Below are 13,298 nucleotides of genomic sequence, written 5' to 3'. Positions count from 1 at the left end.
AAGAAACAGGTTAGGAGATGAATGGGTCCCAACTCACAAAGCTAGTACATGCAAAGGGATGGAACTACTAGGCCTTCCCTCTGCATTGCCCAGAAGCCAAGGGCCCACAGCTTCCATATGCTTTCCCAGGGTCCCTCTGATCATGGTCCCTGGCCTACAGGGCCTAACACAGTCCTGCTCCACTCAACGTAGGATCTGCACCAGTGGCCTTTAACTGTGTAGTTTTTGAAACTCAAAGTAAATTTTGGAAAACTATGTACCTTTGCATATCTAAAGTTTTTCATCATAAGTTTTAAAAGTTACAAAGCACGTACTTAATGGAGTAATAGATATATACCTCCATTGTCCATGTAAAAAAATACATGAACATGCTCTTTGAGATTTGGAAATATTTTATGTCATTCCATTTTCTTATTGAATTCATATTTCCATTCCGTTCTCCCCCAACAGAATTTTATCCTAATTGTTAAGGCAACTTCTCAGATAAGTTGTCAAAGTTTTATTTTATACTTGTCACAAAAGAATAATTCCTGAGAGAGCTACCGTAACTATTCTCTATTGATAGAGACATTTAATAAGAAAAAAAAGATATTTAGATGATCATTAACGTATTGGACTTTTTTTTTTTAAGAATTTCTAGTTTAAGGGCCGGCCCTGTGGCTTAGCGGTTAAGTGCGCGCGCTCCGCTGCTGGCGGCCCGGGTTCGGATCCCAGGCGCGCACCGACGCACCGCTTCTCCAGCCATGCTGAGGCCGCGTCCCATATACAGCAACTAGAGGGATGTGCAGCAATGACATACAACTATCTACTGGGGCTTTGGGGGAAAAAAATAAATAAATAAAATTATAAAAAAAAAAAAAAGAATTTCTAGTTTAAGATCATTAGGCTCAGTGTAAGACTGTAAGTCAGGCAGGTAGGATAAATCAGTATTCCAGAAGGACTCTTATCTCATTAAATTCTATCAGAAAATTGATGGCACACTTTATTAGGAATGCTAGATACATCCCAGAAGGTGCTGCTGATCCTACCACACCACAAAGTTCTACTTCAGCCCCAGTTTGGGACAATTTCTCTTCTTATAATATAATGTATTTTTATACCTGAAAGTCTTTTTTTTTTTTTTTTGGATGTTGATGAAGTTGGGTTTATTTTTTATTTTTTATTTTTTTAATTTTTTGTTTATTGCAGTAACATTGGTTTATAATGAAAGTCTTTTTTGATCATGTTATCACATTTCTCTGTTAAAAATAAATATGTTTGTGTATATATATACATATATATATGTATATGTATATGTGTATATATATAATTTTCTTGTGGCTAAATGCTTTAAGTATTAAAATTTTTGTCTGGATAGAGTTATCATTATAATTCTTATTGATACACAATTGATCAAAACAACATAAATATATTACATATATTGATAAATAAGTATCATCTTTCAAGATGAAATCAAAATTTTATTGGAAACATATCTCCCAATGAGAAGGATGGAGTTGACTTTTTTCCAATTAGTTCATTTATCCATGGATGAATATTACTTTTTGCTGTAGTGAAACAGGAATTAGTTATATATTCATATGTTTTGTTTCTATGTAAGCACTAAGAAGCCAAGTTCACATACATAAATAATTAAGAATGAAGGGAATTTTGTTATAGCAGTGTTACTCTATTCTTTGTGTTAAATAGATATTCTTTAGTGTACAATTTTAATTTCCTTGTCACTTCTTTTACTATACTTTTTATTTCTCTTCTTAATGTCCTGGGGATTATAATTAACATCTTAATTTATAAGAATTTAGCTTGGATTAATATCACCTTAATTTCAATAGTATAGAAAAACTTTGATCCTGTATAGCCCCACTCACACCCCCTCCTTTGTGCTGTTACTGTCACACACATGACATCTTTACATATTGTGTGCCCATCAACACAGATTTATAATTATTACTTTATGCAGTTTTCTTTTAAATAAGATGGGGGAAAGTTACAAACAAAAAATACATTTATACTGTCCTTTACATTTAGCTTTGCAATTACCTTTGCCAGTGTTCCTTATCTTTTCTTATGGCTTCAAGTTACTGTCTCGTGTCCTTTCATTTCAACCTGAAGGACTCCCTTTAGCATTTCTCATAAGGCAAGTCTATATTATATATCTACTATAAATGAAATTCCTCAGCTTTGGTATATCTGGAAATATATTAATTTCTCCTGTATTCGTGAACATAGTTTTGCCAGATATAGAATTCTTGGTTGACAGTTTTTTTCTTTCAAGACTTTAAATACGGTATCCACTGTCTTCTGCCCTCCATGGTTTCTAATGAGAAATCACTTGTTAGTCTTATCGAGGACCCCGTGTATGTGCTGAGTCATTTCTCTCTTTCTGCTTTATGATTTCTCTTTGTTTTTGGTTTTTGACAGTTTAATTATGATGTGTATAGTAGTAGATTTCTTTGAGTTTATCTTAGTTGGAGTTTGTTGAGCTTGTTGGATGTATAGATTAATGCTTTTCATCAAATCTTGGAACCTTTTGACCATTGTTTTTTCAAATATTCTTTCTGCTCCCTTTTCTCTCGCTTCTCCTTATGAGAGTTCTATGATACATATATATATATATATATATGTATTCTTGATGGTGTCTCACAGTTCTCTGAGGCTCTGATCATTTTTCTTAAGTCTTTTTTTCTTCTGTTCTTCAGTCAAGATAACCTCAATTGACCTCTCTTAAGTTTTCTGATTCTTTCTTCTACTGGTCATATCTTATGTTGAGCCTCTCTAGTGATTTTTCATTTCAGCTATTATACTTTTAATCTCCAGGATTTCTCTTTGTTTTTTATTTTATAAGGTCTGTTGTCTTGTTGATATTCTCTATTGTTGAGACATTGTTCTCATATTTAGTTTTCTTCAGTTCTTTGAATGTATTTTAAATAGAGAATTTAAAGTCTTTGTCCTAATAAGTCCAATATCTGGGGTTCTTCAGGGACAGTCTCTATTAACTGGTTTGTTTTGTTTTGTTTTCTGTGTATGGGCCATGCTTCTTGTTTCTTTGCATGTCTCATAATTTTTTGTTGAAAACTGGACAATTTAAATAACATTTCATGGGAACACTGGAAATCAGATTCTTCCCCTCCCTAGGGTTTGTTGTTGTTGTTGTTGTTTAGTGGCTTTTCTGAACCAGTTCTGAAAGCTTGTATTCTTTGTCATGTGTGGTCACTGAAATCTCTGCTTAGTTGCTTGGTGGTCAGCTAATGTTGGACAGAGATGTCTTCAGATGCTTAGAACCAATAAGTCTTAGTCTTTGCAAAGGGGCTTTGTATGTAAGCTGGGACACACCTGCAACACTCAGCTAGGCACTTTACAACTCCGCCTTAACCTTTACTTCCTGCTTCTGCAGAACCTCAAGATTAGCCAGAGGTGAGAGTTTATGGCCTTTTCTAAGCATGTGCACAGCCCTACACGTATTTGGCCTTCTAGATTCCCAGGAATATGTCAGAGTTTTTCAAAGCCCCCTGTGACCATCTCTTTCCCTAGCTTTTCCTTTTTAAGATTTTGGCTCAGCTATTATTTGCCCCCAATTCTTACCATTGCTTCAGGCAGCTTCATTGTTCACCAATTGCCTCTGATTGTTTTTGACAAGCAGGCCCAGGGAAAAGGCTGTTCAAAATGGGCAACTCTGAGTCAGGTTAAATAAAGACAGCCTTGCAAATGAGGTCTTCCAAGGAACCAGCAGACAGGTCGAATCATGACAATTTTCCGAGAATAAGGCTTTGAAGAAGCTCCAGTCCCATTCTCCAACCACTCCAATGACTGCCCGTCAGCTGGTTTTCACTGTGATTGCAAGCTCATGGTTTTCAAGGCTACCACAGAACTGGGGAGGAGGACATGGGAATAGGGCAAGTTAAAATGCCACAAAACTCACTATTCTTATGAAAATTAAGTTGTTTTTCTTGAATAAATGTTCCCTGGATTGTTGCAAACCTTTGTTTAATTTCCAGAGTTCTGAAAAAGCTAATACTCACCACTTTTTCTGGTATTTATTATTGCTTTTACAGAAGAGAGGGTTTTTAAAAGTCCTTGCTCCACCATTTTCTCTGATATCCCAGCTGATTCTTTGAACTTTTTCTCGATCATATGCCAAAACCACATAATGATTTATCATCAAAAATTAAGCTCACTGGTCTTTTGGCAATAATTCAATGAGATCCTCTTTCAATTCTTTGAAAACAAAGAATTGGAAAACCTGTGATTTGCCAGAGGATTAAGTACCAGTCATTTAATGTCATTCACTTTTTCAACAACAACATTTCATATTGTCCTGTGGTTTATGTACCAAAGAGCAATCTCCCATTATAGGACTTAGGATGGTGAGAGGTATGCCTTGCTTTCAAAGTTGAGAAAGTTATACCTTCTTCTCTGGCCTCCCTTCTGTGGACAGAGATGTCCTCTTGGGTCTAGAGTCACAGTCTAGAAGGGAGGGTTGCAATTTTCCCTAAAGTCTCCCCTAAATCTCTCACAGACACAAAGGACTGTTTCTTTCCACCTTCTCAAAGTTTCTTTCCCTGACCACTTCTGCTGCTTTCTGTAGCTCCCATACCAAGAAAGAGGTCCTGAGGTTAATCTAAAGTTGGTGATAGGGCCACAGGGAAGGATTCCTGTCTCAATTCATGTCACCAAACCCTAGGAGGTAAATTTTATTATCAGTGGAAGTCACAGGATCTCTATACTGGAAAGGCTTTGGGATTACATTCTGGTTGGGATAGGGGCTGTAGGCCAGGGACTGGGTCTTGAAGTTGTGTTTCTACAGCTAGCACAAGATATCAACAAAGATTTTAATTTGGGGCAACTTGAGGGAGGAGGGCTGAACCAATGATTATTATTTCATTTTACAGATTCTGAGTCAGATTCAATAACTTTAGTCAAAGATCTGGGGAATAGCAAAGCCAGGATTAAAACTCAGTTCTGTCAAATCCCAGAACCAGTGCCTTTTATGCCATTAAAAAAAGTCACTAGTTGTAGGTTTAACCACTCCCAGCAGTTATACCCATAGCCCAAGGCTATGACTTTGCAAACTATACCCAATGCAAGTCTTTCCATAGAGACCATTTTTGCTGGGCTATTCTCCCTCCTTTCAGAGCAGAGTGAGCAGATTTGTTTGCTGGGCAATTACCCTCATTGTCTTTAGTCCTATTGAAGAGGATCATCCAGGGCTTCGGTCAGCCTGTCCTGCAGGCTTCCCCAGTACCTGCAGTAAGTGACCCTGAGTATGGCTCCAACAGCAGAGAGATACCCCTAAAACTGGGGAAGATGAGCAGGAGTACTTCCAAAGCCTCTGTGAGGGCTGTCATCCCACGAGGTGGGTATCTCCTTTTTGCAACGTGAAAACAGGAACATCATTAAAAATCATGTTCCTTTAGTCCCAGCTCCTTGGCCGTGGCATTTTGCAGTTAGACACATTTTATGTGCATGGCACATAAGTTACCCAAAGATAAGGTTATTTTTGGCTCTGTGGTTTTTTTTACCTTCTTTTTCTTTCTCGATTCCAACCACTCCTCACAGTTTCAATTCCTCTCTCCTACTTTGTTCTCCTTTCTGTTTCTGGACATTTTACCCCTAATTATTTCAGATTCTTTTCCCTGCTCTGAAGTTTTTGTATCTGAAAATTAAGTATTTAAATACACTTTCTGGAGGGAGTGGGAAATTCTCCAGAAGTGGGTACAGAGAGAAAATTGTGAAGTTCGTCCTCTATTGAAAGGAAAGCCCATGTTGGATGATGACATTTTCTCACCAGTGTGGCTTCCCCCTCTAAGCACTTCACAGAGGGTATTTTTTTTTTTTCAAAACAGCAAACCATGTGGAAATGTTTAAAATTAATAAGTAAATAGCTGATCGTTATAACTGAAATTTGAATACCACAAAGTAGTAATACTGTGTTGATTTTCATATGTTCAACACAACACATGCGCAGTCACTTACACATTTATTTAAATTTTTCCCCTTGCGCCTGAAATTTAGTAGTCATTCATTACTATTTTTCAAGTGGATGGATGGATGGATGGATGGATGGATGGATGGATGGATGAATGGATGCATGAATAAACACAGGAATAGGTGAGTAAAGTTCCTCAAAGCAAGGACTAGGCCTTGCATCTCTTTAAAATTTGCACACCTAGTACAGCACAAAGTGCGTACCAACTGTTTAGAATCTAAAAGCTTTGCCATGTTTTTGTGCTTTTGACCTTGACGTTCTGTTGTTAAACTTAGCCCAGATTGTCACAAATCAGCCTTTGATCAAAATAGTTGTCTCATACTTGCTCATCCTTTCTTTTGTTCTCTTCCCCAGATCCAATTATCAGAGCTGTTTGCCTCAATCACTGAAAAGCAAAGTCCTTTTTGTTGCTGCAGACTCACCTCTCACTGCTCAGTCAAAACTACTCTCTGTAACTTACATTCCCTTAACTTCGCTTCACTGGCTTGCCCAGCTCTTAGCACTGAGTTTCCCGAGCTTTAGTCTTTCTTTTCTAGTATAGATTTGAAGAGGATCAAAATATGTCCCCCCAAAATATGCCACATGGGCATTAGGATTATTTTTAGCTGAAGGCAATGGAGAAACAGCAGATGCAGGAGATCTCTCTGCCTTTTCCCTTTCTGCCTAAAAGCAGGACATAAATTTCCCTTTGTAAAGATGTTCCCCTCTCCCATACCAGGAAGAGGAGAAGGACTCTTCTTTACTGAAGACCACTTTTATCGCCAGAGACGACAAGATGAGTCTATGTAACAAATCTTATTAAACAATCATACATTTGCTAGTCACCTTTTTATAATTTACCACCCCTAGGAATGAGCCCAAACATCCCCCCCTCATCCTTTGTCTAGTCACTACTCCACAACTTATCGCTCTTTGTTAAAATGCGATATAGCCCCCCGAATCTAACCACTTCTTTGGGATTTTTACTTCTTTTCTGTGAAGCCCCCATGCATATAAAAATGTTAATAAAATTTGTATGCCTTTTCTCCTATTAATCTGTCTCAGGTCAGTTTAATTCACAGGCCCCAGTTAAAGACCTAAAAGCAAAGAGGAAAAGTTTTTCCTCCCCTACAGATTCTAGGACCAATTCCCAAGTAAGAATTCTTGCTCCCTCATATTCAATTCACACTAGAGCTTTCTGCCATTCACTTAGTCATTATTTACTCATTTCAAAAATGCCTATTGATCAATGACTTTCTTCCTGGCACTGTCCTAGGGAATGGAAATACAAAGTTTAGGAAGAAATGGCCCCTACCCTTCAGAAGTGAAGGGCAGGGTGAAATAGAGATGTAAATAAGTGGATCAAGGGAGTAGGGCAAGCATTTCCACCTGGGGATATCAGAAAAGGCTTCATGGAGGCAATAGCCCTTAGATCAAACCCTAAGAGATGAGTGAATGTTTCCCAAGTTGGTAGGACAAACCAGAGAAGGGGGAGCCATGTGAGCAAAGGCTTGGAGTGCCTGCAGTTGGGGAGCTGCAGATAGCTCAGCATTCCTTTACCCTTCACACGTATGAGAGACAGTGTAACGTGGTGATTAAGTGTGGACTCTGGGGCTTGAGTCTCAGCTCCGCCACTTATTGGATGCATGACCTTGGGTGGATCATTTTACCTCTTGGGCCTTAAACTAAAAGGGAGATGATAATACCTATCATACGGTTGGTGTGAGAATTAAGTGAATCAAAGCACTTAGACCTATGCCTGGCACTACGTCAGTGTTAGTCGTTATTTATATATACTTTTTATTTTGCCATTTTGGACACTTATATAAATAGAATCATACTATTTGTATTTTTATGAGACTTTTCTAGTCAACATTATGTTTTTGAAATTTATCCATATTGATGCATACACCTGTAGTTCATTAATTTTCCTTCTTAGCTAACACATCATGCATATACGCCTTATCTCTCTAAGGTGATTGTGGATTTTGGAAAACAAGGACCATGTTTTTTATATTCTCTGCTTTCAAGGCATTCTTAGTGGCATTTGTGATTTGTTCTTTGAGATTGTTAGCTGTGTTTTTAAAATATCTAAATTGGAGGAGAAGACTGAGGGGAACTTACCAAGGGTTGTTGAGATTTTGTACCAAGCATGGTGACTGCCCATTTTCTATCCCTACTGAGGCTTCAATCAGAGAAATGGCCCTAAGCTGCCCTGTGAGAGATGTAAGTTGGATAATTACAACTGGGTATGTGCGGTGTGCCATGTGCTATGTCAGTTCCTTTACATGAGTTATCCTGTTTAATCCTCAAAACAAACCAGATGAGGAAGTGTGTTAGTTTCCTAGGGTTGCCACAACAAAGAACCCTGAACTGAGTTGCTTAAATAACTGAAGTTTGTTGTTTCACAGTTCTGGAGGCTAGAAGTCCAAGATCAAAGGGTCAGCAGGGTTGGCTCCCTCTGAGACGGTGAGGGAGAATCTGTCCAAGCCTCTCCCCTAGCTTCTGCTGGTTTCCTGGTAATCCTTGGCATTCTGTGGCTTATAGATCTCTGCCTTCATCTTCACATGGCATTCTCCCTGTGAGCATGTCTGTGTGCAATCCCTTCTTTTTATAAAGACAAGCATTGGATTAAGGACCCACCACACTGGAGTATGACCTCATCTTAACCAATTACATCTGCGATGACCCTATTTCCAAATAATGTTACATTCTGAGTACTGGGGATTAGGACTTCAACATATGAATTGGGAGTTCAACAATTCAATCCATAACAAGAAGATATTATTTTCTCCATTTAAAGATGAGGAAATAGGCCTAGAGAGGTTATGCTAACTTGCTGAAGTGGAATGGCTGGGGACCCCAGGGTTAATGTGGTAAGCTGGTAGTTCTGAGATGGGAGGGGATGGAGGTTGTACAGATTCCCAAGAGTCACCAGGTTGCTGTGGTGACCCATATCATCTGCATTCACTCCATAAAGCTGTTTAGATGAGAGGTAATGGAGCGAGCTCTGGAGTTAGTCCAGTCTGTCACTCACTAGCTACCTGCTCTTAGCAAAGTTATGTAATCTCTCAGAGTCCCATTGCTTCATCTGTAAAATGAGATAATAGCATCCATCTCATGAGGTTGTGAAGGGTAAAGGACACAGGACAATGGGTGAGAAATGCAGTAATGATCAAAATTTATACCCATCCTTTCATCCCAGCCACAGCAAATGGAGCTCCAGTCCGCATCCAGATTTCCTACATAGGGGCCCATTTTTTTTTATATGTTAAAAAACATATAACATAAATCTACCCTCTTAACAATTTTTAAGTCTACATTACAGTATTGTTAACGACATGCACACTGTTATACAACAGATCTCTAGAACTTTTTCGTCTTGCATGACTGAAACTCCATATCCATTGAACAATTCTCCATTTTCCCCTCCCCCTAGCTCTTGGCAACCACCATTCTGCTTTCTGTTTCTATGAATTTGACTATTTTAGATACATTGTATAAGGGGAATCATATAGTCTTTGTCTTTTTGTGAATGGCTTATTTCCTTTAGTATATTGTCCTCAAGGTTCATCCATGTTGTAGCAAATGACAGGACTTCCTTCTTTTTTAAGGCTGAATAATATTCCATTGTATGTATATACCATATTTTCTTTATCCATTCATCTGTCAGTGGACATTTAGATTGCTTTCACATCTGACTATCATGAATAATGCTGCAATGAACATGGCAGTGGAACTATCAATTCAAGATCCTGCTTTCAATTCTTTTGGGTATATGCCCAGAAGTGAGATTGCTGAATCATATGGTAATTCAATTTTCAATTTTTTGAGGAACCTCCATATTGTATTCTATAGTGGCTGCATCATCTTACAATTCAGGCCCATTTTAATTAATTTAATTTAGATAATTAACTGCAACCCTTGACCGAAAAAAGTCATTTGAGTGGGAATCAGGGTGGGGGATGGTGGTGGAAGGATCAGAAAGGAGGGAAGCAAAGGAGATCTAGAGAAAGGCATCAGCACCAGCTGTCTGCTTCTCAAGGTATTTCTCAAGGAGGGAGGGGAATTATTGGCATTTGGGGCTGGACAGTTCTTCCTCTTGAGCCACTGTCCCATGCATTCAGGAAGATTACCAAGACACTAAATACCAGTAACAGCCCCAGTCATTGTGCAACTCCAAATACCCACACGTTTCCAAACTCTCCCCTAAAGATTGTCCCAGCCCTGATTGAGGGTGACTGGAGGTCCCAGCAGTCCCCAGGCTGCATACGGTCTTTGGGAACCCCACGGCAAACAACGCAAGGGTAAGCCCACTGCTGGTGCTCAAGTAGCCCTTCGTGACTGACTGATTCGAGAATTGATCTGTCCTCATCCTTTCTCCTGGCTGGACTTTTCCAACCCCAATTTCCACACTCTCCCCTGGGAGAAGCTGGTTTAATTTCAAAAGTGCAGTTAAAGGAGGAGGGGACAGGTTCTTAGCTTGGGGAATAGCACCAGGAGTCTCTTTAAAAGCACTTAGTACTACAATGAGATACCACTACACACCTATTAAAATGGCCAAAATCCAGAATACTGACAACACCAAATGCTGGAACATCAAATGTAAGGAACTCTCATTCATTACTGATGGGAATGCAAAATGGTACAGCCATTTTGGAAGACAGTTTGGCAGTTTCTTACGAAACTTAACATACTCTTACCATTCAATCAGACAATCCCGCTCCTTAGCATGTACTTGAAGGAGTTGAAAACTTGTGTCCACACATAAACCTGAACACAGATGTTTATAGCAGCTTTATTCATAATTGCTAAAACTTGGAATCAACCAAGATGTCCTTCAGTAGGTGAATGGTTAAATAAACTGTGGTACATCCAGACAATGGAGTATTATTCAGTGCTAAGAAGAAATGAGCTATCACGTCATGAAAAGACAAGGAGGAACCTTAAATGCATATTACTAAGTGAAAGAAACCAATCTCAAAAGTCTGCATTCTGTATGATTCTAACTATGACATTCTGGAAAAGAAAAAACTATGGAGACAGTAAGAAGATCAGTGGTTGCCAGGGGTTGCAGGGAGGGAGGGATGAATAGGCAGAGCACAGAGGATTTTAAGGGCAGTGAAACTCCTTTGTATGATACTATAGGGATAGATACATGTCATCATATATTTGTCCAAACCTGTAGAATGTTCAACACCAAGAGTGAACCCTAATGTAAATCATGGGCTCTGGGTAATAACACTGTGTTAATGTGGGTTCATCAGTTGTAACAAATGTACCACTCTGGTGAGGATGGTGATAATGGAAGAGGCTATCCATGTGTGGGGGTTGGGGGTATATGGGAAATCTCTGTACATTCCTCTCAATTTTGCTGTGAACCTAAAACTGCTCTAAAAATAAAGTCTATTAAAAATATATTAATATTTAAACAAAAAAACAAAAAAACATACTCAGTAAATAAAGTTGCCAGAAGTAAACACCTTAGGTTAACAACTCCTTGCCATCATCTCTTTTTGCATTTTCTGAGCTTGTGACTGCCTGAGGTCACACAACAGAGGACACTGGGAAACTCCCAAATGAAGTTGCGATATCACTCAGAGATTTGTGTTTGAACAGCCATACAGAATTTAGCACACTTTGGGTGGTTCGATACGGTGATGCCAGCCACTGGTACTCATGTGAAATTTACTCATCTCTCTGGCAGGAACTGCCTTTCGAGTTACATTTTCTCCTTTCTCCTTTAGTGATAAAGTCTGAAGTATCAGACTGAGTAAATAGTGTGAAATATTTACTAATTATATAAATATAGTAATAGACCTAAACTAATTATGTATTTATTGACCATAGATTTAATTGGGCCAGTAAGAGCCTAGATGTGTGTTAAATTTGGTTCAAGTATTGTAAAGTTTCTAATTGTCAAATGAAGAGCTTTGCAAAAATGCAACTATTACTGAGTGAAATAAAAACTCGGTCCCTACAAATGCCTGCTTTGGTCTTGCATAGTGGCTTGCTTTTCTTTCAGATAAATTGTCATTGAAGCAAAACCAAGATATGAGAAATGTGAACCCGTTTTCTTTCAACACATCCCATTGTGTTCAAAGTCATAAGTAAGAAAGTTAAAAGTCCACCTTCCTGTTTAACAAAATATGAAAGTTGTCGCTTTGAAATAGAATTCATTGCGCCCAAATTTTAAGGGATGTCTGTATTCAGATCCAACTAGATCTCTAGCCCCCTTCCAAAAAAATTCTTTCTTCTCAGTGGTGAGAATAACCCCACCTGGAATGCACTCTTCAAAAGGCTCCTGATGCCAATTCATATGAATGAAGCTGCTCTCTCCAGGGCAGATGCGGAAGCTGCCCTCCCCAAGGTCTGAGGCAACCCTGGTAAAGGAAATCACCTCGGGAGGCAGTGTGGCAGCTGAGACTGCATGGGCTGTGTGCCTCCAGCTGCAGCACCCTGACCACTCTCTCCAAGATGCAGTACCTGGACCCTGAGGAGCTCCCGGTCGATAACGAGGATGATGTTTTTGGTGAAGGTAAACACGACTTTCTGGCAGGAGCCACTCTGGTCTGCTTTGCTTAGCTTTGACACTACTGGAAACTTTGGCCCGGCTTGGGCAAGGACTTGAGTACTTCGAAAGCATTCTGGATGGGATGGTGGTTGTGGATATCAATGTAGACACCCAAGGCAAGGCAGAGGACAAGGGAGTTAAATGGCTCCTCCAAATCCTTTTTTTTTTAAAGTCGTGACTAGATAAAGGCTGAGTTTAGGTTGGAAAATAGTACTGAATCTTTCCTCTTGTCCCTCTTCTGTGCTCTCTCGTCTAACCCCTTAAGGGAAACCTGTCACAGTGCTTTGCACACAGCAAGGCTGCTAGAGTAGCAGTTGGACGCATGGGCCAGGGATGGTTCTCCATGGTACCATGTTGTCTTGATCTGCACTACCCTCCTCTCTCTTTTGTCTCTCTCCCTTTGGATCTTGCTCTCTCTCACTCTTCCTTGGACTTATTTGGCACTCCAATTCTCCATGCCCTTTTCCTTTCTTCAGGCTGGGATGCTGCAGCCATGCTAGCTTCTGACACCACTAGCACCACTCAGTTTTCCACAAGTAAACCTATAGAGTGGGATTTGGCTGTAAGGGTTGTGATTTTAAATGGCCAATCTAGTAATCTACAGATGTCTTGTTGAAATACTGCCTGTGAGATTGGGTGTAGGCAAGAGCTTTTCTAGAATTTGGAACTGTCTAAATAAATGGTAATCTGGATTCAGGGACCTCATAAATTTGATTGTTTTCCATGAGAAACTATCTAGTGATTTTTTTAAAACTCTAT

General features: G+C 39.3%; 1 protein-coding gene across 4 annotated transcripts in view; it reads left to right on the top strand.

Annotated features, from left to right (window-relative positions):
* RIPOR2 (RHO family interacting cell polarization regulator 2) overlaps positions 1 to 13,298 on the top strand; it is a 219,759-nt gene that overhangs the window by 99,666 nt on the left and 106,795 nt on the right. Inside the window, exon 1 of one of the 4 annotated variants that reach the window (XM_087438102.1) lies at positions 12,323 to 12,503. The exons of the other annotated variants lie outside the window; for them this stretch is intronic. Coding sequence (XP_087294228.1) covers positions 12,443 to 12,503 — 61 coding nt within the window. The 5' untranslated portion in view covers positions 12,323 to 12,442. Of the gene's footprint in view, positions 1 to 12,322; positions 12,504 to 13,298 lie in introns of those variants that run through there. 4 annotated transcript variants of the gene reach the window in all.

This window comes from Ceratotherium simum, chromosome 13, assembly GCF_057802395.1.
Source record: "Ceratotherium simum simum isolate JZ-2026a chromosome 13, ASM5780239v1, whole genome shotgun sequence".
NCBI classification, from domain to species: domain Eukaryota; kingdom Metazoa; phylum Chordata; class Mammalia; order Perissodactyla; family Rhinocerotidae; genus Ceratotherium; species Ceratotherium simum.
Note: the sequence above shows the minus strand (reverse complement) of the source record. Positions and strands in the feature narration are given on the sequence as shown.